The sequence below is a fragment of the Clinocottus analis genome, unplaced genomic scaffold (genome assembly GCF_023055335.1).
Source record: "Clinocottus analis isolate CAN_PGR_092001 unplaced genomic scaffold, fCliAna1.0.p SCAF_7, whole genome shotgun sequence".
NCBI lineage: Eukaryota > Metazoa > Chordata > Actinopteri > Perciformes > Cottidae > Clinocottus > Clinocottus analis.
Genome location: NW_027176229.1, coordinates 18,893,255 through 18,917,940, shown reverse-complemented (window position 1 = coordinate 18,917,940; position 24,686 = coordinate 18,893,255). Strand labels below are relative to the sequence as shown.

Below are 24,686 nucleotides of genomic sequence, written 5' to 3'. Positions count from 1 at the left end.
TCACTTCCTATTTGCCTCTTCGTCTCCGTCACTCTGGGGACAAATTCAACAGACTTCACCCAGTTTGACTTTTGGTGGTGGCGTGCTCTCAAAGCTGTTAGCCTTTTAACGGCTGAGAGTAAATAAATGTGACATGCATACGTACTCACACACACACACACACACACACACACTGACATGACCACACGTATCGAATCACACATCCTCTTGAGTACAGATCTTTAACACACACAAAGTCACTGATGCAGAGCCAACACTCATCTTCTTTTTTCATGTTCCATTTCTCCCTTAAGTCCCTTTAGGCCACTTATTGTCAACCGTTCACGGGCGTCATCCGCAATCACGATATTAGAAAAATAAGAAAAATATGTAACGTGATCTTTTTGTTTGGTTTCTACAATCTGGGAAAGTAAACCGAAACCAAATCATTTCATTTGACAATGGAACCAGGCGTGGAATACTGATTGACGGAGAAAATCCATCGTGTCGGCCGAGTTTTCATCCATCGTTCAGCCCTAATAAGCGCCTGAGCAAAGGTAGCATTGTTTTTAGTCAATTCTCATCAATCAAAACCCCCTTCCGGCCAAACAATCGGTTACAAAAGCATTCAGTCCTGAGGACGCTTTAGTGCCTCCCTAATCTGTGCACCATCTCCAACTGCATGTAACCAGAAACTGTGGGTAAGTCGTAACCCCCCAAATGCCCTGCGGCTCATACGCAGAGTGACTCATGAGTTGTTTACTCCATAAACTCAAAGTTTTGGTCTGCAGGCACCCCCATCACCTCTCTCTCCTTCTCTCTCGTCCCCCCGAGGGCACCAAATCCTCGTCTTTAGTGTTTTACTTGAAGATGAGAGTCATAAAACAAAAAACACATCCCTCATCCTCAATTGTTCTCGGCACTTCATCCCTGACCCCTGTACTTTGTTCTCTGCCCTCTATCCCCTCAACCCTTCCCTTGATCCACGTTTCCCCCCGGAGACACCAAATCCTTCCCATTCTCTTCTTACTGTATCTGCAAATGTGGGGAAGAAAAGCTGGATTTTTTTTTTTGCTTTATTCTTCGACCCTTTCCGCTCTACCTACTCCTCATTTCACCCTTGCACATCCTACCTGTTCCCGCCTTTGCTCTGAAAATACCAAATCCCTCTGTTTTGTTTGTATCAAGAGGTTCAAAGTTGTGAAAAACAAAACTAATCTGGGAAAAAAAAAGCTTATTCTTTCATATGGCCTTTTCCCTCTCTTTTTTCTCTCTCTTTGTTTTACCTTTGGCAATTTTCCACAACAGCCCTACATGTCTTTGATGCTTTATTGTCACCGTTTCAGCGCTTCCACACATTCAGCCACTCTAACTCCCCCGTTCCTTTGCATTCACTTCTCAACGAGCGGCAACCACAAGTCAGATATCTTCCACAGAGATGAACAAAACATTACTTTTGGACCCATCCACTTTTTTTCTTTTTGAACAGAATTTGATGCATTTCTTCGCAATCTTTGATGCATTCAAAAAGACCTTTAATGAGGGGCAATCATCAACGTGAGTGCATGCAGCGGGACGGTACATATAAGTGGAGATGGATCACGAGACTGTGTAGAAAAAGCTCAATAAATCTGTCATGTCAAATCTCTGTGAAACACTTTCTGATTCAGATCTCTAAACCATGCAGGGACATCTGGATAGGAGTAGTGTCACACTTGCCTTCAACAAGACACATAAAAACATCCACCAGCTGCAGGAGAGCCGTTTAGCAGCGACAGTCTTAGATGGCTGCAGTCATACTGGGCAACTTCCAGCTGCGCACAGTGTTCACCACTGTTCACTCGTTCTCCTCCTGCGAGCATTGTAGCTGTAAATAAGAATGTTCTTAAACTTAGCAGCTAACCGCACCCTGTAACTTTAATTTTGTACCTTCAGCATGTTTCCAAGACCAATGAATGACCACCATATATTAGTGGAGTTGGTACAATGGCTTGTGGATAGCGTTTAATGAACTCAACCAAAGGTTTGAAGAATGTTTTGAGACCAAATACTCCTTCAATCATATTCAAAGGATGATAATCCTAAACATCTCAGTTACATGGCTTTGCATATCATGCACTGCTATGTTAAGAGCCAAAATGACAGAAAAGCCTAATCTTGTCTCATCTCATTACCATGCACGTGTTCCCCTGAGAGACAAAAAAGGCAAAAATGACGAGAAAAAAGTGAATAATGACACAAAAAAAAAAGAGTGTGAACGGCAATAGAGACGCGCAATAATGATATTATGATATAGAACGGAAAGACAATGAAGAGATTTGGAATGAGTGAGGTCAATGGTGGAGTTATCCTCCAAACTTAAGAGAAAGACAGAGAAAAAGAGAGGCCATGAGCGTCCCTTATTATTTCTGCTCTTCCTCTTCCTCATCCCCTCAGCCTGAGCAGAACGAAGGAGATAGGGGGAGGAAGGATGATCAATTATGAACTGTGAACTCCCCCTCACTGGGGCTGTCTGACTGCTGGCTGTAGATAAAGCAGAGTTATGACAACCATACAGTACCCCCTCATCCATAATAAACCATAGGGAGGGAGAGTACTTTTACACATACGAATATTCATTCTCCAAAGAACGACTACTAGAGGACTTTACATAAAGCAAAATATTGCAGCCGCTCATCCATTTTAAACACTCTGCTACGGGACTTCACACAGCTCATGGTGGGAATATTGTGTCCACATCAGAACAGACTAAATTCATATCTCGATAAGCTGAATTATGACATTGTAAAGTTGAAAAAAAAAAGGGGAATAAAGCTGTCCTGTAAAGTATTTAAGGGACAATTAAATCGGGAAAGCGGGATACAGATACAGGCGACGGACACGACGGATCCCCGTTAAAAGGTGTGATTTTTTTTTGTATCGTGGGAGGAAGCTCCACGGTCTGGTTGACGTCCCGAAGCTGCTGATGAAAACTCTGTGCAGACGATCCGTTCCAACCCTGCAGGGATTCAGGTCTCTTTGCCGGTTGCGTCAAAGATTCTCTGTCAATATGTGTCCGGTTTTGCTTAGTAGACAGCAATTGGCTTTAAAATGTGTGATGTAACAACTCTAGCTTGCCCGATGCATTTGAATCTCAGCATTTAGTGGAGTGCATAGAAATCTCAACTTTCAGTAGAGGATCGTGTGACCCGATGCTTTTAAATCTCAGCTTTTAGTAAAGTGCATAGAAATCACTTACCCTCCACACACCCTGCATGGATAAAAGTCAGTATAGTCAAGGTCAGACCTTTTTATGAAACTTAAATTGAAGGGAAAAGACATTTTTGAGTAAATATGATCTCTAAGCTCTCTCTGTTCCACCATCTCTCTCTTCTCCTTCCTTCACATCTGCACATTTGTTGTTTCTTCCGCCTCCCTCCTCGTACTCCACGTCAGGCCTGTCTATTCACCACCGCGTTTCCAATTCTCTCTTCTTTTAAAATTATTTTGGCAAAACATATTAGGCTGAATATAATGGACTACCTATCAGATTTAAAAAAAAGAAATATTTACATGTTTGCGTGAACAGCTCAAACAGCTATCACAAATACATCCCGCATATCTACTTGCAAACTCGATAGCGTTTTATTCAAATGCGTGTTGGCCAATGAAACGTGGGTGGAGGGATGTGACCACCAACTGCAATGTCCACATTTCCAGGCAGCATGTGCGCAGACAGCATGAGCAGAGAGATGCATGAGAAATTAGCCTTCTGTCTCGCCTATGACCCAAGCTGTTCTCCTGTCATCAAACTCACTTTACTGACTGGTTCTTGTTGTATTTTAAATGGCATCTTAAAATGTGGCGTGACATTTGGTTGAAGCAAGAGAGCGTGAGACAGAGTCTGACAGCATCATGCCAAAAGCACGAGAGTTGTCAACACGTTGGTGTGAAGGGGTTGAAGTACTGTATGTGTCAGAATGGTGGGACACTTTTCTAAGTGTAAAGAGGTATACAAATTGTTTTCACATAATAACATGAACTCTTCCAGCTTCTACCGTTCCCAAAGACATTTGTGTTCCCCAATTAGGAGTGACGCCAACAACTCTCTTTTTGAAACGAGCTATAACGCGGTAGCCACAAGCTAATCTACATACTGTTTTTAAATTATTTTATGGTATGTATTTGCAAAAATGTTATATACTATTCATCACTATGTATACATTTGCGTATAATCCCCCGCAACAAAAAGTTGTGTTTTCGTCAGCTTCTTTACAGGGAGAGGGTCCTCTTCCTCGGAGTCTGCCATGTTGGACAGCCATGTTCCTACAGTAGCCCAGAGGGGACAAACCAAACACAGGTCACTTCTAGACCTTCTTAGTTCTCCAACACACTTGGGAAAGAAGATGTGAGCGAAAGGGGGTATTCAATTGGATGAAAATCTGCAACCTCAGCACTGGATGCCACTAAATCACACACACGCTGCTCCTTTAAGGCACTTGGCAGTCTGTGAATGTGTGAGTTCAGAAAATCTAATTTGATTAATTTTTAGAAATGTGACGCCATTTAAAATACAAAAAGTTGATTTGAAATGTGTCTAACTGTAATAACAGTAAGAAAAATGATTTCTGTGATATTCTGTCATTGCTTCAACATACAAACTGAGGGAGCTTTGGCCTGCCAGGCTGCATTTCATCGTTGATTTCTGGAAGGCAGCAGGTACAAAGTGTTACAGGCGGCTTGCTGCTAGACATATACTCAGAAACGTCGCCGAATGACATGTTAGGTCTTCCAGAAAGCAAAGAGCTGGTTGCTGCCAGTAGGCCTGACGAGTGTTAGACAATACCAGATGCTTGACAGGGTAGAAAGCAGTCCATTAGACAGCTAGATGTGAATTTATTCCACCAGCCAGTCGAGTAATGACAGACAACTCTGCCAGGAAAGTGTAAGACTACAATCGTTTTTTATCTTTCTTTTTTAAGGAAGCGGAAAATCTCTGCATATTATAGTATACCATTTATTTCAATTAGCAGAGGAGACACATTTGAATGGCATAATAGTCCTTCCATGAAACCAGTAACTCATACAGAGTGGTTGTTTTGAACAGATTTATCCAAATGTTGTACCTCTGAGGAGCCTGCCTTCTACATTAAAGTGCAGCGGCGGGTCTCGTTCCTTCCCCTCACTCGCTGGATGCATTAGCATTTGACGAAATGCAGAAAGAAGAAAGAAAAAAAAAACACAATACGGAGGTTGTGTGGGGATTGTGACAATGTCGCCGCAATCTCTCATCCATATCAAATAGCAACAAATAAAAAACCATCATGTCATAAGACTAACATCCTAAAAGCGAACATCGGGAAATCGTGATTGCCGCTCCATGCAGCTTTACCGGATGTCATGCATACTCACATTGGTTATGAACAGAAATACTTTCTTTGCATAACTGAGCAAGTAATAGGACTGCTGAGCCTTGCAGCATGTGGCAGCATTACAGGCTATGACTCGGAAATGGAAAAGGCAGCGAGAGCAACTGCAGTACACCAGATGATCTGAGTATCTTTTTTTTGTTTTGTTTCAAACCAAGTAATGTTTGCCATTGCCCCTCCAGTAAATGTTCTTTTTCTTTTGTTTGTGTACATGGCTGTGTTTGCACACTTGCTCTTGTGTGCGCATGCATGTGAGGCAGCACGGAGCCCCTGCTGTGTCCTGCCAGTTCACTGTAATGCCCAAGGCTAGCAAGACACAGTGCATTAGCTACTGTAGCAGTGTACACACACACACACACCTTTTTACACACATACACACACTCACGCACACACACGCACACAGACTAGCTGATCCATGCTGGTTTTGTAAAAGGCTCTTCACATGACACAAGATCAAAGATGAGTTATGAATTACGAATATGAAAGTGGAGCCGGTATTAAAGTTGAATTATGTTCCTCTTATGGCCAATAGTCACTGTGATCGGTGATTGAGAACACGGGCTGAAGAAAAACCTCAGTCTTAGAGTCACTTTGTGGACTGTCAGATCTTGTCTGCTCTCGTTAATCCAGAAAGCCCTTAATATTTAAGTAGTGATACTGATTTTGAACCGGAATATATGCTCATCCGAAGCAGTTCTTCCAAGGTCATCTTTGACAATATGGTGCTTGTACACAGTGACTCTATCTTCACTAAAAAAACAAGTATAAAATCTTTACTGTATCGTTTTTGGGACGCAGCGTCTGTAGCTCACGGTAATAAACTAAACTGTCCTCGGTCATTAAGTTGTGTGTGTTATTGGACAAACTGAAGCAAAACATTGTAAAGTCTACTCTCTCCTTGAGACCATGACGAGATTAGAGTGGCTCTGGAGCTAAAACCCGACATATTCCTGGAATAATTGAAACAATAAGGTGAACTAAAGGCAGCCTCGGTACAGGATCCATAAATCATTTCCTCGGCACTCACCTCATTAATCAGGATCCAGTGACAATCGAAGGCCACCAGGTTGGTCTCCACCACCTGCAACACAACAAAACACACCTCACTTTAAGAATTATGAAAAAAAAGAGAAGTTATTGATTTGATAAAAATGAGTTAGGAAACAACAGCTGTTTTTTTTGATGCTTTAAAGAAGAAGAAAGTCTTTCGTGTTGCCTTTAAAGATATTTTCTCACGCGCATCATGGCAACTGAAGTGTGAACATTGTGGAAAAGAACTTTATGAAAATGTATAAGGCTGAATGAAACCCAGCGTGAAGCTCGGCATAAGTGATTTGAGAAAAACCGGTTTCAAAGGTGCTCGAGGTATCAGTCAAACATCTTTTCAAACACATGCAAATATGGCGACGCTTGATCGTGTGTCACAGCAAACTCACAAACACACACCTCAATTCTCAACATTAGAGCATTTCTCAATTATTTCAACGGATTAGACAAACTTCCGAGTGGACTAATGTCACTGTGTCTGTTGCACACACAAACACACACACACACACACACACACACACACACACAGTCACAAATAGTATGTTTCTCCACGGGGAAAAAGAGAAGCTTTTCTATTCATTCTTCATGGTATAACTTAAATATTTATATGTGTCAACTCTTAAGTTAAGCAGTAACTACACAATTGTTAAAAACTGCAGCAAGGACACGGTGAAATGGTGCTGCCGCGATGACGGAGAGGGGAAGAGCACACGCAAGGCCGAGACGCTTGGCACTCCAGACACACCCGCAGTACATTACCACATACATTTCTGTTATAATATCATCCCGTTCACAGTGGCTTCTTTCACCTCATGTCTTCTTGTTCAAGTGACCCTCTTCCCCCTGTTAGCAGTGAACTCTGGGCAGTAAACATCTACTCAATCATTCTCTCTGACAAGCGAGAGGGCGAGGCCTTTCCCCTTACCCAATAACAATACACACCAGGAGAACTGCTGCTTCCGTAAGGTCCCCCTCTCTCACATTTAGATTTGCTCTCTCAGGAGCATCGACACTGGTCACAAGCCCCACAACATCTGGTAAGTAGAACATCGCTGATGGATAGCTAAAGGTAACATTTGTAAATAATAAATGGCAGCGCCATTAGGAACCCACAAAATCAGGGAAGCAGAAAATAGATTGGAGTTTTAGTGGAGCTCACCGGTTCCCTTTCTCAGCGAACTCCAGCCAAATAGTACATTAATTTATTAGTAATTTATTATCCACTCTTTCTGTTTGAGTCTATCGTCTCTATCTTGTCTCTCATCCTTCACCCACCTACGTCTGTACGAGTGTATTTCAAGGCATCACACTCCATCTGTATCATTTACTTTTGAACATGAGGGTTCAACCTGGACTGTCTTCTGTCAGAAACACTGCTTTTTAACTCCCCGCCAATCACACCCAACCCTCTAACTCCGTCGCCTCTCAGCCTATCATCCGTGCTCTCTTTTAATTGCTCACTTCTCTCGCTGTCTGCCACCGCTCCTTCTCATCCTTTCCTTTCCTCTCCCTCCACCCCTCCCTTGCCTCCCAGTGTACAAAAATCCAGTGCCACCCCGTATATCATTTGCCGTAATTGTTTAGGTGACTATAGCGCTGCGTGTCATAAAACACTTTTTAGCCGTAAACAAACGGCAACAGCTGGAGAGAGCTGACAGAGCGTGGCTAATAGTGCTTTAATCTCCCACAGAGTCTTCATAAAGCTTCATCATTGTAACCTCGGCGGCTGCCGTAAAACACTTTGTACACAGGAGCCATGGCTGCGACACAGACGAGGAGTGAGGCGGGGAGAGGAATGATGAAGAGGGATTCAAAACTCAATGTTTGCCTTCATTCTTTTCTTTTTTTTCTGACAGCGACTCTGCTCTTACCTCGACTTTACTGTGGAATACAGCCGGGGAAAAAAAAACAACGACAAGCACAGGAATGCTGCCGCTTATTAATCTCTTTTTGTCCCCTCGTGTTGTTTCTGTCTCTATCTACTGGAGCATTGCACAAACACAAACAACAAGCAGCGAAGGGGTGTTGGCAAATAGAGAGAAGAAAGGACAGAGATAGTTTGCCCTGTTCCCTTCCCTCGGTGCTCATTAAGGTTCTCTGTCATATTAACACAAAATTATGAGGAGAACTAACTTCTTAGACGCTGAAAATGAACTTAATGTGTGCACACGCCCTGATTTTGTGAGAGGCGATTGTCCATATGTAAAGTCATGTAAATATTCGTTTTCTGAGGGATTTTCTTCACATGCACTTCCCTCTGGCAGACGTCTGGGCAGATGTTTCAAGCTAATTAGCGAAAGGGCAGACTCCTAACGCTAGACGTGACTCCTCGGGGGCTGGAACCGTTCAATACCCTCACTCCCCATCTCTCTTTCTCTCAGCCACGCAGGCGCAAAAAAAAACTAGCACGTGAAACTCGCCTCTCTGCGTGCGCGCGCATGCGTCCACACAAGCTGCCAAACTTCCCCGGCCTTTTCGAACAAGCCGACGACCGACCCGGCAGGTGGCAGTCACTCACTCGCTTGGGTGTCGTTTCCCCGTTAACGATGCCGCAGAGAGATGCCTTCTGACCTCGGCGATCAGCTCGGCGAAAAGCTTCGCTTCTGCTCAGTTTCTCGCTCTCTGAAGTCGGGAGATCAAACAAACGCCGGCTCCGCCGTCCGGGACGAATCAAATCACTCGGTGTCAAATGGAAGTGAGCCTTTTCTTTGAGTCTGAGAGCGGACAGAGAGGAATAAGACCGATCTGCAACGTCGTACCGGCCGTAAGTATCGAATGGGTTTTATAAAGTGGAGGCGGTACCGCCAAACACCATTTTGATCTTGTAATGACCTCCGTCCACATGTCATTCCTGAAGGAGTTCAACAAAGAGAGAATCATTGATTCTGGCAAACGGCTGCTGTTGGCTGACTTTCAGAGTCAAGGTTTGCTGCTCATGCCGAGGCCTGACTTGACAAGAGCAGGGTTGATTCAACGCAATTGTGCACACACATTGTGTTCTCACACACATACATAAGTACCACGTCAATATTCAGACAGTCAAATGCATTATGGCATATGTACACTGCAGTGCATCCATGAATATGGCTCTTTGTGTGTCTGTGTGTGAGAGGGTAGGAAATATTAATGCCAAAGCAGCATAAGTATGTTGTGGGGGAAGCTTGAAGAGGGAGAGTGGGCGTTGCCATTGAATAAAGTGCTCTAAATTGAAAATTAGTTGTGTAATTTAATTTCATGCACTATTTGTGATCAAATCAAGCAAATAGCCCACAGCCAAGCCTCCAAACTAGGAATATCCGAGCTTCACACTTCTACATGCAAGCCCGAATTGTGAAAACACAGCACAGGCACGCGCACAAAAGTTGCACACTGACAAATGTTTCAAAGCACAGGCACACACAGTTGCACAGATCCATTTCTACCACTGCATTCCCACAGTCCAGCCACTAATGCAGTCTTCACCCACAGAAGAGTCATCAGTTATACATTCATTTACACAGTGGAAAACAAAAAAGAAAATCGTGCTTTTGGATTACTATCGTTAAATAATGTTTCCTGTGACGTGTGCGTACGAGGGGAGAGTCTGATTCTAGCAGTGTGGGAGATGACTGTAATTAACTCAAATCTTCCATTCGACCGAAATGCTGTAGGATGGAAGATGTATATATGTATACAGGGAACATAAATCATCAGACAGAAAGTGGAGATGGATGCTGAGAGAAGAAAAAGGGACAATAAGCTTCTTGTGAGTATTATGCTTGCCAGGAATTACAATAAATAACCTATGCCGTGATGTCTTTCTGAGGTTTCCTATTGATGAAGTACTTTAAATTAAGGTAAATGAATTCTGCAAAGAACCACTTCTCTGCCTATTTAAAAGCTTTGGGAAGCTTTATACATTCATAATTCAGTTTTCTATGTTCCCACTAATCAATCAATGAGCTACGAAAGCTCTTTGCACCTTCCTATTTCACTCCAGTCGCTCTAAACTAATCACTATTTCCCTGTGTCTAACGTGCATGTCTCAGAACGCATTAAAACATTACCTCGACTCAAAATAAGGAGAGGAGTTCCCGCATATGGAATTGAGCTGTGAGTGCACGCTAACTGATGCAGTTACTCCCCCATACATCAAAACAGCTGCTGCTGCTCCCACAGCGTGCCTTATGCATGTTTGAATGTGTGCCTCCATGTCAAGAGTGTGTGTGTGTGTGTGTGTGTGTGTGTGTGTGTGTGTGTGTGTGTGTGTGTTTGTGCAGAGAGGTGATGTCAAGCAGGGCGGCGCATTATGACACTGTTTTGCTCGATGAATTTCAATACTTGGCAGAAGAGCCCTGAGCACCAATTGATGGCGTGCAAACAGGCACATAAACACACACACACACACACACACAATCTCGCCACTGGCTTGCACTCTGTTAGCACATTAGCTGCTAAAACTGCGAAACTTAAACACCCAACTCAAGCACCCAACACGCATGCACATCTGGGATGTGACAGCTGTTGCTGAGGCGGGGACTTGTCATGTTAGACACCATCTTTGGACAAAAACATTGTGTAGTATGATTTGTTACCGCAGGACATGGCTTGAGCGGGTAAAGGGCAAACACTCAAGGCCAAGTGGAGCGACAAGCCCTTAACCGTTTCCCCGCTAGCTAACAGAGCAAATACACACAGCCCGAGAGTCAACTCAGAGTCTTGTCTTTGGTTTATGTTTGTAATAATTCAGAATACGTCCGGTTGTAAAAGTGAACTAGAACTCCTGTCTTCAGAAACACTAAAAATCTAAGAAAATGTAATGGTTGAGGGATCCTTAAGTAAGTGATTCATCCACTATAATACAGTTGGGCCACTCAGACATGAAAGGTAAGCAGTCATGGTAGTCTAAAGTAATGGCATCAAATTAAATGAAAGTGTTCAGCGACCAATGGCATGTGAGTGATAAAACCATTAAAACATTGACAAAATGTGCACACAAACGTTTAAGTCCATAATAAATAGCACACGCCATAGTTATGGTTGTGGAATTTGTTTTCCTTTTGGAGTCATAATCTGTAATGGTTTGTCGTCTCTCACGGCCGTGAAATACAACTTGAGGAAGTTGTCGAACTTCAACACAAAATAAACTAGAATTATGCGCCAAAGTTACATTTCACATCCATGTCCAAAATGTCCAAAATTTGCCATTTTATTCTTTTTAGACAAGTGCGCGAAATTGTCACGATTAACATATTGATCCTCGAGTTATGACCAAAACAAGATGCTACAGGTCACAGGAACCTTTGAAATTGAAATTTGACCACCTTTGAAATTCGAATAAGCTCATCGTTGATTCAAGGTCGGTTTGTGTGAAATTCGACCCCGGCGTTTCTGAGATATTGCGTTTAAGAGAACGTACAAGCTGAAGTTCACCAATGAAATAGCAACGTACTGCCGATCACTTCTCCAGCCTGTAGGAGCCATCGAACATGGTGGCATCTGCTGAGAGGTGCTGGCAACATAGAGGGAACAGGAGCTGAATGATTTCCATGTCTCCTTGATCTCATTCTGCACTGCAGCTTACAACAGAGATGAAGGAGAAGAAGAAGAAGTGGGAAAAGGGGAAATCTTTTTGAGGCTCATCCTCAGTGGACATGCTTTTCATACACATATTCAATAACCACATTATTGAATATATTATTTAATAGTACAATCATAGAATTGTCAAACTAAAATGTAATAAAAAAAGACTTTGGAAGAGTTTTTTGAGGTAAGACGGCGTAAACCTCACAGACAAAGACAGTTTTTTTGTTGTGAGAAACGGTGCATGTAAACAAAACGGTTTCCAGTGAAAGCATCCCATGTACAATCTTGACTTTTATTCATAGCACCACAGAGCATAAAGGGATATTTCTTCAGGAAACAGTGGGCAATGTAATAAAGTACTGCTCTTGGATGCACTGGACCGTACCAAGACATGAATCACAGGGGTGTCAGAGGCCCGTGTGATTCCTCCCAACACCTAATGACTCGACATCACCACCATCACTGCCTGTTTAATTAGTCTGATCCAGCCGTGGTCACACACCAACGATCTACAGAGTCTATAAAAGTTGTAATGTATGCTAGTGAGACAGAGAGAAGTGGGGGCAAGAGAGAGAGAGAGAGAGAGAGAGAGAGAGAGAGAGAGAGAGAGAGAGAGAGAGAGAGAGAGAGAGAGAGAGAGAGAGAGAGAGAGAGAGAGAGAGAGAAAGATTGAATAAACCAGATTGTGTCCATGTGTGTGAGTGTGTTTATTTGTGTTTGTGTGTGGTCTTTTGTTTTGTGATTGCTCAAGAACACTCTTTGCAAGTCCCATCTGAAAGGTCTTGATCTATTTATCTCAAACGCACACAACAAAAGCCAGCACACCCCATGTTGACAAGGCCTCGCCCTGCTCACCATCACATTATTGATCAATCCATCCCTCACTTTCTGATGAAAAAAAAAAAAGAGCCGTTCACTTCTTTTTTGTGCTTTCAGCGGACATTTATCAGCAGCAATAAGTTTCTCTCTCTCCGTATCTCTATTGCCTTCACTGTCTCCCTCTTTCTGGTTGACATATAATATAATGTGAGGACAGCGAAAGTCTTTGATAGCATGTGCAGCGCTGGCAAAGGGTAACAGGGCCAACATACGAGACATCCATCATCCCTGAACTGTGTTTGTGTGTATGTGTGTGTCCGTGTGTGTGTGTGTGTGTGTGTGTGTAGGTGTGTTAGTACGCAGGAGCACAAAAGACTTTGCTGGTATGTGTGTGAATGTCAGCCTTTCAGTGTATTGATCGGACCACAGATCCACAGAGACACACACACAAGAATGGATACACGATCGCTCGTGTGCGCCACAAGCAGCTCGAGCAAATATGACGATATGCAACATGACATTTAGATATGAACTGATCAATGGCTAAAACGAATATAATAAGCTGTCTTTAGAGGTCTAAACAGCTTGTGTTCTTGTGTGTGTGTGTGTGTGTGTGTGTGTGTGTGTGTGTGTGTGTGTGTGTGTGTGTGTGTGTGTGTGTTCTTTAATTGATTTACTGTTTTTTTTCTCCAGCAGTAAAAGGGGATAGGGGATGGTTTTTTATTTCATATGTTTAGTATGCCCATAACCCATATTAAATATCACCAATACCACCAACTTAGAGCGAGAGAAAAAAAGAAATGGGCTATTACGATAATGTGGATTCAGTTCACGAGCTTACTTTCTGCTCATTCCGTATCATTGTTTCATTTAAAATGCATTGCAATAACGGGATTTGACTGAACATTAAATTCATTAAGGCATACCATATTGCCAGGACAAAAATAACATTTCAATGTATATTTATGTTTGCTGTTGCTGCACAGATCAGACTGGGTCACATGAATACATATTCAATGAGCGTCAACGATGAATTCTTGACTGAATTTGGAAAGCTAACTACTGGATCACTTCCTATCCACAATAAAACATATGCCTCTGTCAACTGAACAAATGAATCCTTTATTTGATAATACTTTACAATGTAATTAAATCATAAGCCACTACCATCCTCATCTAGATATGACTTGTCTCTGTGATGGATATTTGATGAATATCCTGCACTACTACTTCACAAAGAGCCACTGGGATTAATTGTAATTGTAAATGTTAAGAGACTCTACACTTAGCATATCCTAGCACCCAAACACTGCTGTTTTCCCATCTTGATGCAATATCAATATAACTTTAAAAGTAGAATATGAGTCCAGCAAATAGGCAATCATCTTTAGATTATAAGCACTTCGCTTTTGGTTTAACACGTGTACGACAAAAGCATCAACAACAAGAAACTACCCAGGATCAGGCCAAGTTGGTGATGGATCATGTCAGTACGGAGAACAACTGAGCGGAAGAGAGCAGAACACAGGTAAATTAAAAGATGGACCTGTGCCCTACAATACCAGGAAACACACCAACTGAAATTGCCTGTGGCGAGGTCAGATGAGAGGGCAGGAAGGTGGCCCGTGGACGCGTTTGTGCACGTGAGACCCTGAAAGCAAGACAGATGGAGATGGATGGACCGGCAGACGGGGAGCAAGGAAGCATGTGTACGTTTCCCCCTCTCGCTGACTGCGCGGTGTGAAAAGTGCGGCGCGAGGTCAACTGTTCCTGACACCATCTATATGGGTGATATGTCCATGTGTCAATCATACCAAAAAGATAATACAGGAGACTGAACAGTACACACTGTCTCACGTATGAACCCTTTTCCCTGATTGCAGGCTCAGAGCGAGTGATAACTCATAACGTCTGAGATAGATGCGTCCAAAACTGACGGCAGAGGCGTACGTAGAGCGTCATAGTTTGAAAGCTTAGGGTCACTGGTATTGCTGAGTTACAGCTGCATTCATAAACAGATATTTTTACCAGCCGCGATCGTGAGTCAGACAAAGCAGGATCGGGCGATTTGCAAAAGACGGAGAGCTTTGCAGGACGCACGCGAAACAGATGATGTTTCAACAACAAAACCAATAACCACAAGGCACAAATTATGTATTTTAATCAACAGCAAGACTGCGCAGCTTTTAATCAGTGTGAAAGTCAAAGTCGAAAAGAGCGATAGAAGAAGAGAGCAATTTTGCGGGAAGCGCTAAAAGAACAACTGAGATCCCGCCGACGATCACCGTCTGAGATCCTGCTTTTGCAATGCGGGGTCACCGTGAGTCACGGCGTAACAACCTTTTCAAACGTGAGACTGAGCGAGTACCGCTGGGAGGGCAGAAACAGGTCACATTAGTGTCACAGGATGAAGGGTTGGTGTTTGAGTGAGTGAGCAATGAAGGGAATAACCAGCTGGATGTGGTGGAGAGTAGCAGCTGTTATGGCCCTCAATTACACATCTGATCGGGCCTCCAGGGGTTGAAGCATATGCTAAAGTTGCCAGCCAGAGGAGCTGACCCCACTATGCACTCATGTTTTACAGGTAACTCTCGAGGCTGATGGCGGCTCGACATAATTCAGGTCATTTTAAATCATTCCAATCAAGCTTTTCTTTCTCTCGAAGCTTTAAATGAGGAAAAGACGTAACATTATGAAGCCATTTCAACCGGCAACATTAGCAACACTGTAAGGGAATGCTGTCAGCTGTGAAATTGTGTCGCTAATTGCATATTTTATTAACTCAGTTCAAATTAATTGACCCCTATATATCGCCCTATTGTTAAGATAGTTTGGATATTTCTGAAATAAATCCTTTATTTGGTCAGTTAAAAGCCTAAATAACGTCGCTTTGGCTTTACTGTGAAATGAAATGGTTCTTTTTGCAGCAAATTAACCTTTTGAAAAGAAAAAAAAAATCAACCACATATACATTATACTCTTACTTTGAACACATGCATATTGTGTATCATTTAAGAAAGGTGAGGTGTGAGGAACGTATTGCATCAAAGAGTAACTTTAAATATCAAAAAGGAGAGGTGAAAATAACTGAATCCCAAAGGACTGACAGTCATTGTTGTACAACACCAACCTTGTTGTACATCTAATTTAAATTTGCAGCACAAAAACTGAGCACTCTTTGGCGAGAGCATGTGGGACGCTTGATGAATAAGTTGTTGAACACAACTCTGACACAAAATGCCCTCTGCAAAATCCAAGCCATGGGGCACTTTGCCCTCGAACCAAAGCAAAGCTGAGACAAAAGATCAAGTGACCCTGAAGAGGGATTTCATATTCTGCCCTCTCAATTATCAAATTACATCATTGCTGCTGGGCTTTGAGGGAGGGAGACTGTTTGACCCTGAGCCTGACCCTATTAGAGGGACAAGAGAGGAGGAGATAACATGACAGCCCGCATGTTTTTCAAGTGTACCGTTTAGATGTTTGCGTCTCTGAGAGAGGAAGAGTGACAGCTACATCCTGGAGTACATACGGCACAGAGAACTTACCACACCAGCACACAGTCTGAGGAGGAAAGGAGAAAAAAAAAAAAAAAAAACAGGGCATGATGGGAGCAGGAGGAAAGAGAGAATGAGAGCTTAGGGAAGGAGAACAAGGAAAGGATGACAGAAAAAGAAGAGGTGGGAGGAAAATGTATCATCCCACGTTTGGAAATGCTGGAACAATGTGCGAGCATGCAACCGCTCTGCAGGTTAGGTGGGAATGCAGTCCATTCGGACCTTCGATATCACGCATGACAAACAGATTAATCGATACAGAACAAAATGAATGGGTAACTTTTACTTTGAGCCGCAGAAATCAATCCAGAAACACAGAACTCAAACAACTTGGCTCGCGCCCCGGATCCCTCTCACAGTGAATACACAAACCTATCCAAACATGCACACTTCCACTCACAGCAGAGGGTCTCCATGGATCGCAGTGTTTGGAAATTGGCCTGTGTTTGTGTGTGTGTGTCTGTGTGTTTGTGTGTGTGTGTGTGTATTTTTCCTAACGCTCCATAGCAGAGTTGTCCATTTTCATCGTGATACAGTGTTCGGTTCCAGCTGCTGCCGACAAGTTTTAAGGGGATTTAAACAGTACGATACTTGAATAGCACCCTCAAAAATACCACGTACGAAAATAAAAAGAACGGTGGGCAGTGAAGAGAAAGTTCGCCTCTCGTGGTTACAAAGAAATCAAGATTGACAGTTGGCGCCGAGACAACAAACCAAGCATCTCGTTTGACCTTCTCCCTGAAAAAGTTTTGCATGTGAGTTGCTTCCAAGCTAAAAGCTTTTCACTTCGAGGTAAATTACAGCGGCGACGTACACATTTCTATTCAGGATCCATGGTGGTGCGTGACTCATGTCCAAAGATTTATGAATTTAAAAACATCCTTTACAAGACAACAACCCTCCTTGTTCCTTTATATCACTTCTCAGATATCTGTATCTGCTGTGTGTTTTGTTTTATCAGGACAATATGTGTTCTATCTGCAAGAACCACCCCCCCCCCAAAAAAAAACAAATGCAGAGTGCATTCCACCATAAATGTCAGCCTCTCTTCCTTAAAAGCTACTCTGTTGTTTGTGGCCATTCAAGCATACACAGTAAGAGGCTTTAGGAAAAGAGAGCCTTCTGCTTTATTGTCAGCTGTAAGCAAGGTGCTGTACTTACAGCAACTCGAAGGCTTCTATTGAAACATGCCATGCTCTTATCTGTTTATGTGCCTTTTTTTTCCCCATGAGTCTCTCATCCATGACCATCTCCCAAATTGTCCTTCGCCTCTGCACACACTCTCCCCCTCCGAATGCATTTTTCATCTCACAAAAACTGTCCCCCTTTTTTCATTTCAGATTTCATTATGCTCCATCCTTCCACGTCCCTCCTCAATTGACAGCATACGTCCCATATGGAACTGAGCGCAGGACTAACCAGAGGATGCGACAACCCAAAACGTGGTCTGTGAGTCAAAGCAGCAGCGGAAGTATTGGGAGGGGAGGAGGGGTGGCCTTTGATTTGTTGTCTCCGCGCTAAACACCACACTCCGAGCAGTGTGCAGCTTTGTTATGTCTGCGTGCCGTTGTTCAATACGGTGACCCACACGTGAAGTAAAAAAAAACTGTGTGCGATTACGAGGGTGAGGTCGAAGGGAGATACACTGATGAAGGGATGACAGATGGATAGAAGTGGCAACATGGTGGCGGAAGAGTGGGGACCCAAATGATGCTTGTAGGGCAAAGCATGCAGGGAGAATGTGTAGGTGAGGTAAAGGCTGTGAGTGTGTGTGTTTGTTTGGGTAAGGAGTGCCGAGGAAAAAAGTCACATGCACACACACGCACACACACACACACACACACACACACACACACACACACACACGCAAGCACACACATACAAACACACAATCTGTATCATCTCTAAAGTACTTACTGCCATCTCCATTAGTGGCTGTACTAGCGGCAGTCAATAGCGCTCACATTTGGTGCTCCTTACACACACAAACATACACACACACACACACACATACAAACACACACGCAAGCACGCATGCACAGACATACACACACATGCACGCGTGCACAGACACACACATGCACACGTGCGCACAGACAGCCAACCTTTCAGTCCTTTAGCAGTAATGCTCTATAATCATTGTGCTTCCAGCTCCATGTGCACAGATAAAACCTTAATGTCAACGCACATCTCACACACACAAATGCACACACACTCTGTTTGTTGAGATAAGAACATAATGCCATCTCTGTCTGGTGATAAAGTTCAAGGAGAGAGCTAGAGCCAAGCCCTTGAAGTGCCCTTTTAAACTGCACTGGAAAGTGGAAGGCAGAGGATGCGATCTCTATCTCTCTCCTTCACTCGGGGCGTGTGTGCGTGTGTTTTGTGCGAATGCTTTTCATATCCTTTTTTTGTTTGGTCACAGGCAGGTTAAGGTGAGTTCAGAATAAGCATTATGAGCCGGATGATGGCCAAATCAAAGCGATGTGGAGGTATTTCTGGCTGAGCTGGCAGAGTCTTAAAACATTGCTGTTTCAGCTCCTCAAATCAACTTGTCAAGGTGTCCTTGAGCAATTTTAGATGGTTGGGCGGGTTCTTTGCTCGGTAGCGTGCTGCCATCAGTGTGTGAATGCATTTTTTGATTGGGCCAATGGGAGGCAAGTGGAAGCAACATCTGAGATGTCTCACCATGTCTTAACAGAAAGACTCGTGAATGAGATAAGAAAAAACACCACTTGGCTGTTTCACTCTGGTAAGGGAGCATGACACCAAATGAATTACACATGTGGCTCTGTGGGAAACGCTACCCCCATTAATTCATTGTTTTTTCTTTGTTCTTAACATTTTCCCCACCACCATCTCTCTTCACCGTTTCTATCCATTTGCTCCTCACATGTTCATCCTTCACACTCTACCTCTATGTAGCTCTCTTCATCTCTCCTTGAATCCTCCCTTGCCTTTCAACATCACTTTTCCACTGACCTCTACCAAGAAGTACAAATTTAAAGTCATAAAGGTCCGGGCTGTGCGTGTGAGTATTAATTGGAGATTAACTCAAAAACGCTGAGCGTATTGTAGCAGATAGGAAATCCATTAGTTCTTGAAGTTTCGTAAAATAAGTAAAGTCGGCCCATTTATCAATTTAAATGCATAAGAAAACACCTTAATCTGTGTTAATCCCTATCCCACCCCACCCTGTTTCTTCACTCCCCTCAGTCGATCCCTGCACTTGTTTCTATCTGCCCGCTTCCCTGTGTCACCCGTCGGTATCGCCCGCTGTCCACATTCTTACTGTCCGTCATTCCATCATTTACATCCTCTATGTCCTATAATTACAAATGTCAACACTTGCTCCTCATGCTCCACTGCCACCGGACGGACGCACAAACTGCTGAATGATGAAACATATCTCAATACGTCAGAAATATTCACTCATACCGCCCACGAATCTCCATTTTAATTATTGTCATTTTCGACCCCTCAATTGATTCTGACAATGTCCGGCCGGCCCCCTGCCCTCTGGAGATGAGTGGTTAATGTGGGAAAAAGTTTCAGTAAAAGGCAACTTCAGACTGCGAAACTGGCAGAAATGACGACCTTCATGTGTCAGTGAGAAAAGAGGAGGCGGAGAGAAAGACGCGAAGGATGAGAACGTATGAAAGACCGTACTGAATCACAAAGTTAAATACTTCCGTGATGGCGTTTTATACAAGTTCCTTTTCATTTTAACAGATGTTATGTGAGAGTACTGAGCAAAATTACCAATGATCAGCAAGCCAGATTATAAATCCATACCAAAGTTATTAAATCAAAAAGAAAATAAAGGAGAAACAAACGGATAAACAGAATGTTAGAAGATTAGTTAGCCGTGAGATCAATTGTATACATCCCACGCTTCAAACATCCAGTTGTAATTCTTAATATGACTTAATGCAATATAATATGCAGAAGACGTTAACTCTTGTGAACTGTAATTGACAGCCCACATGGTCTCTCACAAGGATTTATTCCACGGCCCTCGATGCCCAATGGAATCAGACGCAATTAATTCTAAATTGTGGAAAATGAATGCACAAGGTGTTGATAAGAAAGCGTTGATGAGAAAATACATATTCATCAATTGGCATTGGAGCAGGGCAGGATCACAACATTGGATTTAAGGCTCCATTAGTAGTGGAAGCCTGCTAATCCCGAGCCCTCGGGGATGATCGCAGAGAATGTATTTGAAATGTATTTCAAAAGGTGATCAGTAGGAAAATTGACCATGACAAAGAAAATCGCTCCGCCCAACGCAGATGTTACACATAAGAGGTCGAGTGGTGTTTTTTTTCATAAGAGCAACTTTAAATTGAATATTCCACACACGTTTAGTGAAGACATTCTTAATGCAATGCTATATTTTGGGTAAAGGACACAAAGAATTGAAGTAAAAATGTTTATCGACGATATGCACGGTGGTGATGATGTATTTAACTTGGGAGAAAAAAAAAAGCTTTTTGTCGAGGCATTTGAGCAAAATTAACAGAATCGAATATAAATGTGTTGTCACATCTGAAATACACCACACATTCCCACCTGTCTCCTCTTTCCTTGCCCGTTCTTCCACCACCGCTCTGTGACGTCTGCACTGAGGACGCGGCTGCTCCCACCAACTGTGAGGCCCCCTGCCAGATTCTTTCAAGGCTGAAGTGCTTCTTTTGTTCAAGGCTTTGTGTTCGTTTAAGCTCCACATTTAACAGTAACACAGAGTGTACATGTGTGTGCATCAAAGGAAGTGGACAGCCAATCGCACGACTCCTACACACACACACGCATCATCTTTGGGTGTATGTTTTCGTGGACTTATCAAACAGAAATGATGGAGATTTTTTTTTTTTTTACATTTATTAAAACAACATCCAGTACGTTCCTGATTGATTGATCAATATATATGTTTGCTACCGGTTCTAGGTCAAACTGTGAGTCACAAATACTAAGTTGTGTCTTGCTAGTAGCGTACTGTCAGAAGTGGGCAGCGACCAACTGCTCAGAAGAATTGAGGGCGGGAAAATAAACTGTTCTGCTTCCTGCACATAGTGTCACGTTGTTCACATGACTGTAATCAGTGAACACTGCATTGAGACACACTAAGAGGTCTTAACCCATCATTCACCATGTAAGTGCATGCTAGGCTATCAGTACTGCTCCCTTACATCTCCCTTAAGATGTAAGATACAGGGGCACTTTAGGTTTTCTAGATATAAGAAAAGGAGTTACGGCTGTTTTCAGCTCTTTGCCTGTGTTTTAGATACAAGTGGTTTCTTACTTTTGCCTTTCCACATGAACATCGAGTTGGGAAATTTGTGTTTGGCAGATTCGTTCTCCACTGTACCTTCTTGTCAATACATTTTATACCATTGGAAAGCCTGTTTATTCCCCTTCTAAACGCCGCCCCATTTGTGAAGAACATAAGTGGGTTGAGCAGCACAGCTGAGTCTGTGGGTTGCACCCATGAAAAGTGTGCCAAATCTTCCCTGCCAACGGCGAGCAGCTTATTCTGCTGTTGCTATCGAATCGTTTGGTGTATCGCATGATTGAAGTCTGTCAGTAACAAGGAACAAACAAGACGTATTTGTAATAAAACAGCCAGGAGCCTCAGTAGTGTGTGTGGAAGAACCATCCACAGCCACAACAGCCTGGCACCTCCTCCTCATGCTGGTCACCAGCCTGGGGAACACTGCTGTGGGATGTTCTTCCCCTCCTCAAGCAGGATCTGTCTCAACGTGGTTGTGTTGGTCACACTAGCATGAACAGCACCCCCAAGCTGATAAACAAGTGTTTAATGGGTTGAGGTCAGGACAGCTGGAGGCCATTCCAGTCTCTCTACTCCCAGACTCTGCTACCTGCTGTCTCGGATGAGACCGCTCTGTGGGGGATGACATCTTGGAGGATAGAGTTCAGTCCCAGACTGTGGAGCGATGGGATTTGCTGCTGGTTGCAGGATCACATCTTGATATCTCTTCATTGCCTCCAATGAAGCACCTTTGGGGTACTGGAAGCTCAAAAGAAGAGTCAATAGCAACAGCAGAATAAGCTGTTTAGAGGATGTGGCACATTTTTCATGGGCACAACCCACATCCTCAGCTGTGCTCCTCCTCATCCCACCAATGCCTGTTCCTCACAAATGGGGCACCGGTTGAAAGGGGAATAAACAGGCTTTCCAACGGTACAACATTGATTGACAAGAAGCATTATTAGAATAGAGAAATGATCTACCAAACACAAATGTCTGAACATTTCTGAACTGCATATGGTGATTATTATCTGTATACTGTAGCCATGTTTACTCATATGCTACTTGTCACCAAGGCACCTGCTATTGTGGCATTAAATATTAATCATCTTTTTCACAGCTATTTTTTCATACACAATTAAATCTTTGAATGTCAACCCTCGCTTACAGCCAACAGAATCTGCTGGCTGGTCTTACACAACCAAACACTGGCATCTGCAGCTCTACTCTAAACTTTAAATCAGTTTTGGTTGGTTTCTCTTTAATGTCCAGGCTGACAGGATTTCTCTTTCTCCAAAGACCTCAATAGATTTCTGTTAACTTCACGTTCATAGCAGTGTAATCGGCACATCTTAGATGGGGTGCTGTGCTACAGTTTAAGATGAGCGCAATCAACCAAAAATAAAGAAAGAGAAGAATCTCGAACGCACATGAAGAGAGAGAGAGAGAGAGAGAGAGAGAGAGAGAGAGAGAGCGAGAGAGTAGAAAAAGTATAATCCTGAAGCTATGACAACAACTCCACAACTTTTTCAACACACAGCTCTCAGCAGAGCCACCCACCCAGACTGTAGCAACACAATTCCACCCACCGAGTAAAATAAGTTCCAAGTTCGTCATGTTCCAAATGCTTTTTCTCCAGGCAATTCTTCAGGAGAGGAGCTCAGATCACAGGCCCGTTTTATACTTCATATTTCTGTCTGACTTTGGGAAACTGATAGTATGATCAAAAATACATAACTTAAAAAAGTAAAACGCTGCGTGAGGTTGGTTTTACAATTCATCGAGTGCCAGAGCGCCGGCATGGAAGCAGCCAGCAATCTGAGGTGTTTTGACTCATATTTTGTGAACGATGCAGAACGTCTTGTTGCATCTTCTCATGGCGATGTCAAAGAGTATCCCCACGTTCCGCTGACATGAAATACAACGCACAATGTAATAAACTCTAGCACATAATACTATCTTCGTCTGTCTCCGGTCAAACATTAACACCCGCTCCATGATTGAGTATTTTATGGTTCTTTTAGACAAGAAAGGCAGAGGACAGTGATAACAGCAGCTTTTACTTTTGCAGTGGCTATAAGCCATATTCAGTGAATGCATTATTTAACATGTCTTATAGAGAATATTTTTTCTTCATGTTTCATTTGCAACATCTGTCATCTCTGGACTAATCTCAAACCCGTTTGAAGGTCCTTCATGTGAGAAATGTCACTTAGAGGGAAAATAGTACCAAAATGGCAACGTTTTGAAATGTTAACGCTTTGGGATCAAATGGCAAGATTTATATTTTTTCACTTCTTTGCATCGCTAATATGAAGACTATGTGTGTGTGTTTGTAAGAGAGAGAGAGAGAGAGAGAGAGAGAGAGAGAGAGAGAGAGAGAGAGAGAGAGAGAGAGAGAGAGAGAGAGAGAGAGAAGAAAAAAGAGAGACAGCGACAGAAGACAACTCCGCCTGAGCAAATTCTGACTCATGTTTATGGTCCAATTTTCAAACACTGAGGCCTTTTTTAATATGATATTAATTCACTCATTATTTGATGCGACGTCTGCCTAGAAAATCTATGATCAGTGGCAAGAAACACGGATGGACAAGTTTTTTTTTCTAACACAACATCCTATAATTACCATTTAATGTATTCTTGCAAAGGAAAAACAAGAGCAGGCTGTGGCGAGGCTGTGCCTTTACAAAGTAATATTCTCTTGGGTTGAAGCTCTCCTCAAATCCCACTGTAATAAACCACTAAATAGAAACACTGACAATGCAGATTTCAAACACTACTACTGATAACCTGGTTAAAGCTCATGAATAATTCATGGTTAGAATATGAATATGGATAACTGTAGACTGATGCGAAAGGATTATGCACTGCAGTCCCATTTTTCCATGCTTTCAGTGACTTTTCATCACAGGCATTGGTTGGTCAGCCCCGACGAAACCTCACAGCAACAATTGTAATGGTTTTCATTTTCATAAACTCATCGAGTTATTGGTCCTTTATGAGCTGAGTAAGTCCAGCAAAGCCATTCATTATTCCCGA

At 42.9% G+C, this 24,686-nt stretch overlaps 1 protein-coding gene across 5 annotated transcripts in view; it reads right to left on the bottom strand.

Annotated features, from left to right (window-relative positions):
- grid2 (glutamate receptor, ionotropic, delta 2) overlaps positions 1 to 24,686 on the bottom strand; it is a 398,219-nt gene that overhangs the window by 137,638 nt on the left and 235,895 nt on the right. For all 5 annotated transcript variants that reach the window (XR_011080199.1, XR_011080200.1, XR_011080201.1 and 2 more), the window contains exon 5: positions 6,415 to 6,468. Coding sequence is in view for 2 of the 5 variants with exons in the window: in XM_068604768.1 (XP_068460869.1) it covers positions 6,415 to 6,468 (54 nt within the window). In the remaining 3 variants the exon portion in view is untranslated. The remainder of the gene's footprint in view (positions 1 to 6,414; positions 6,469 to 24,686) is intronic.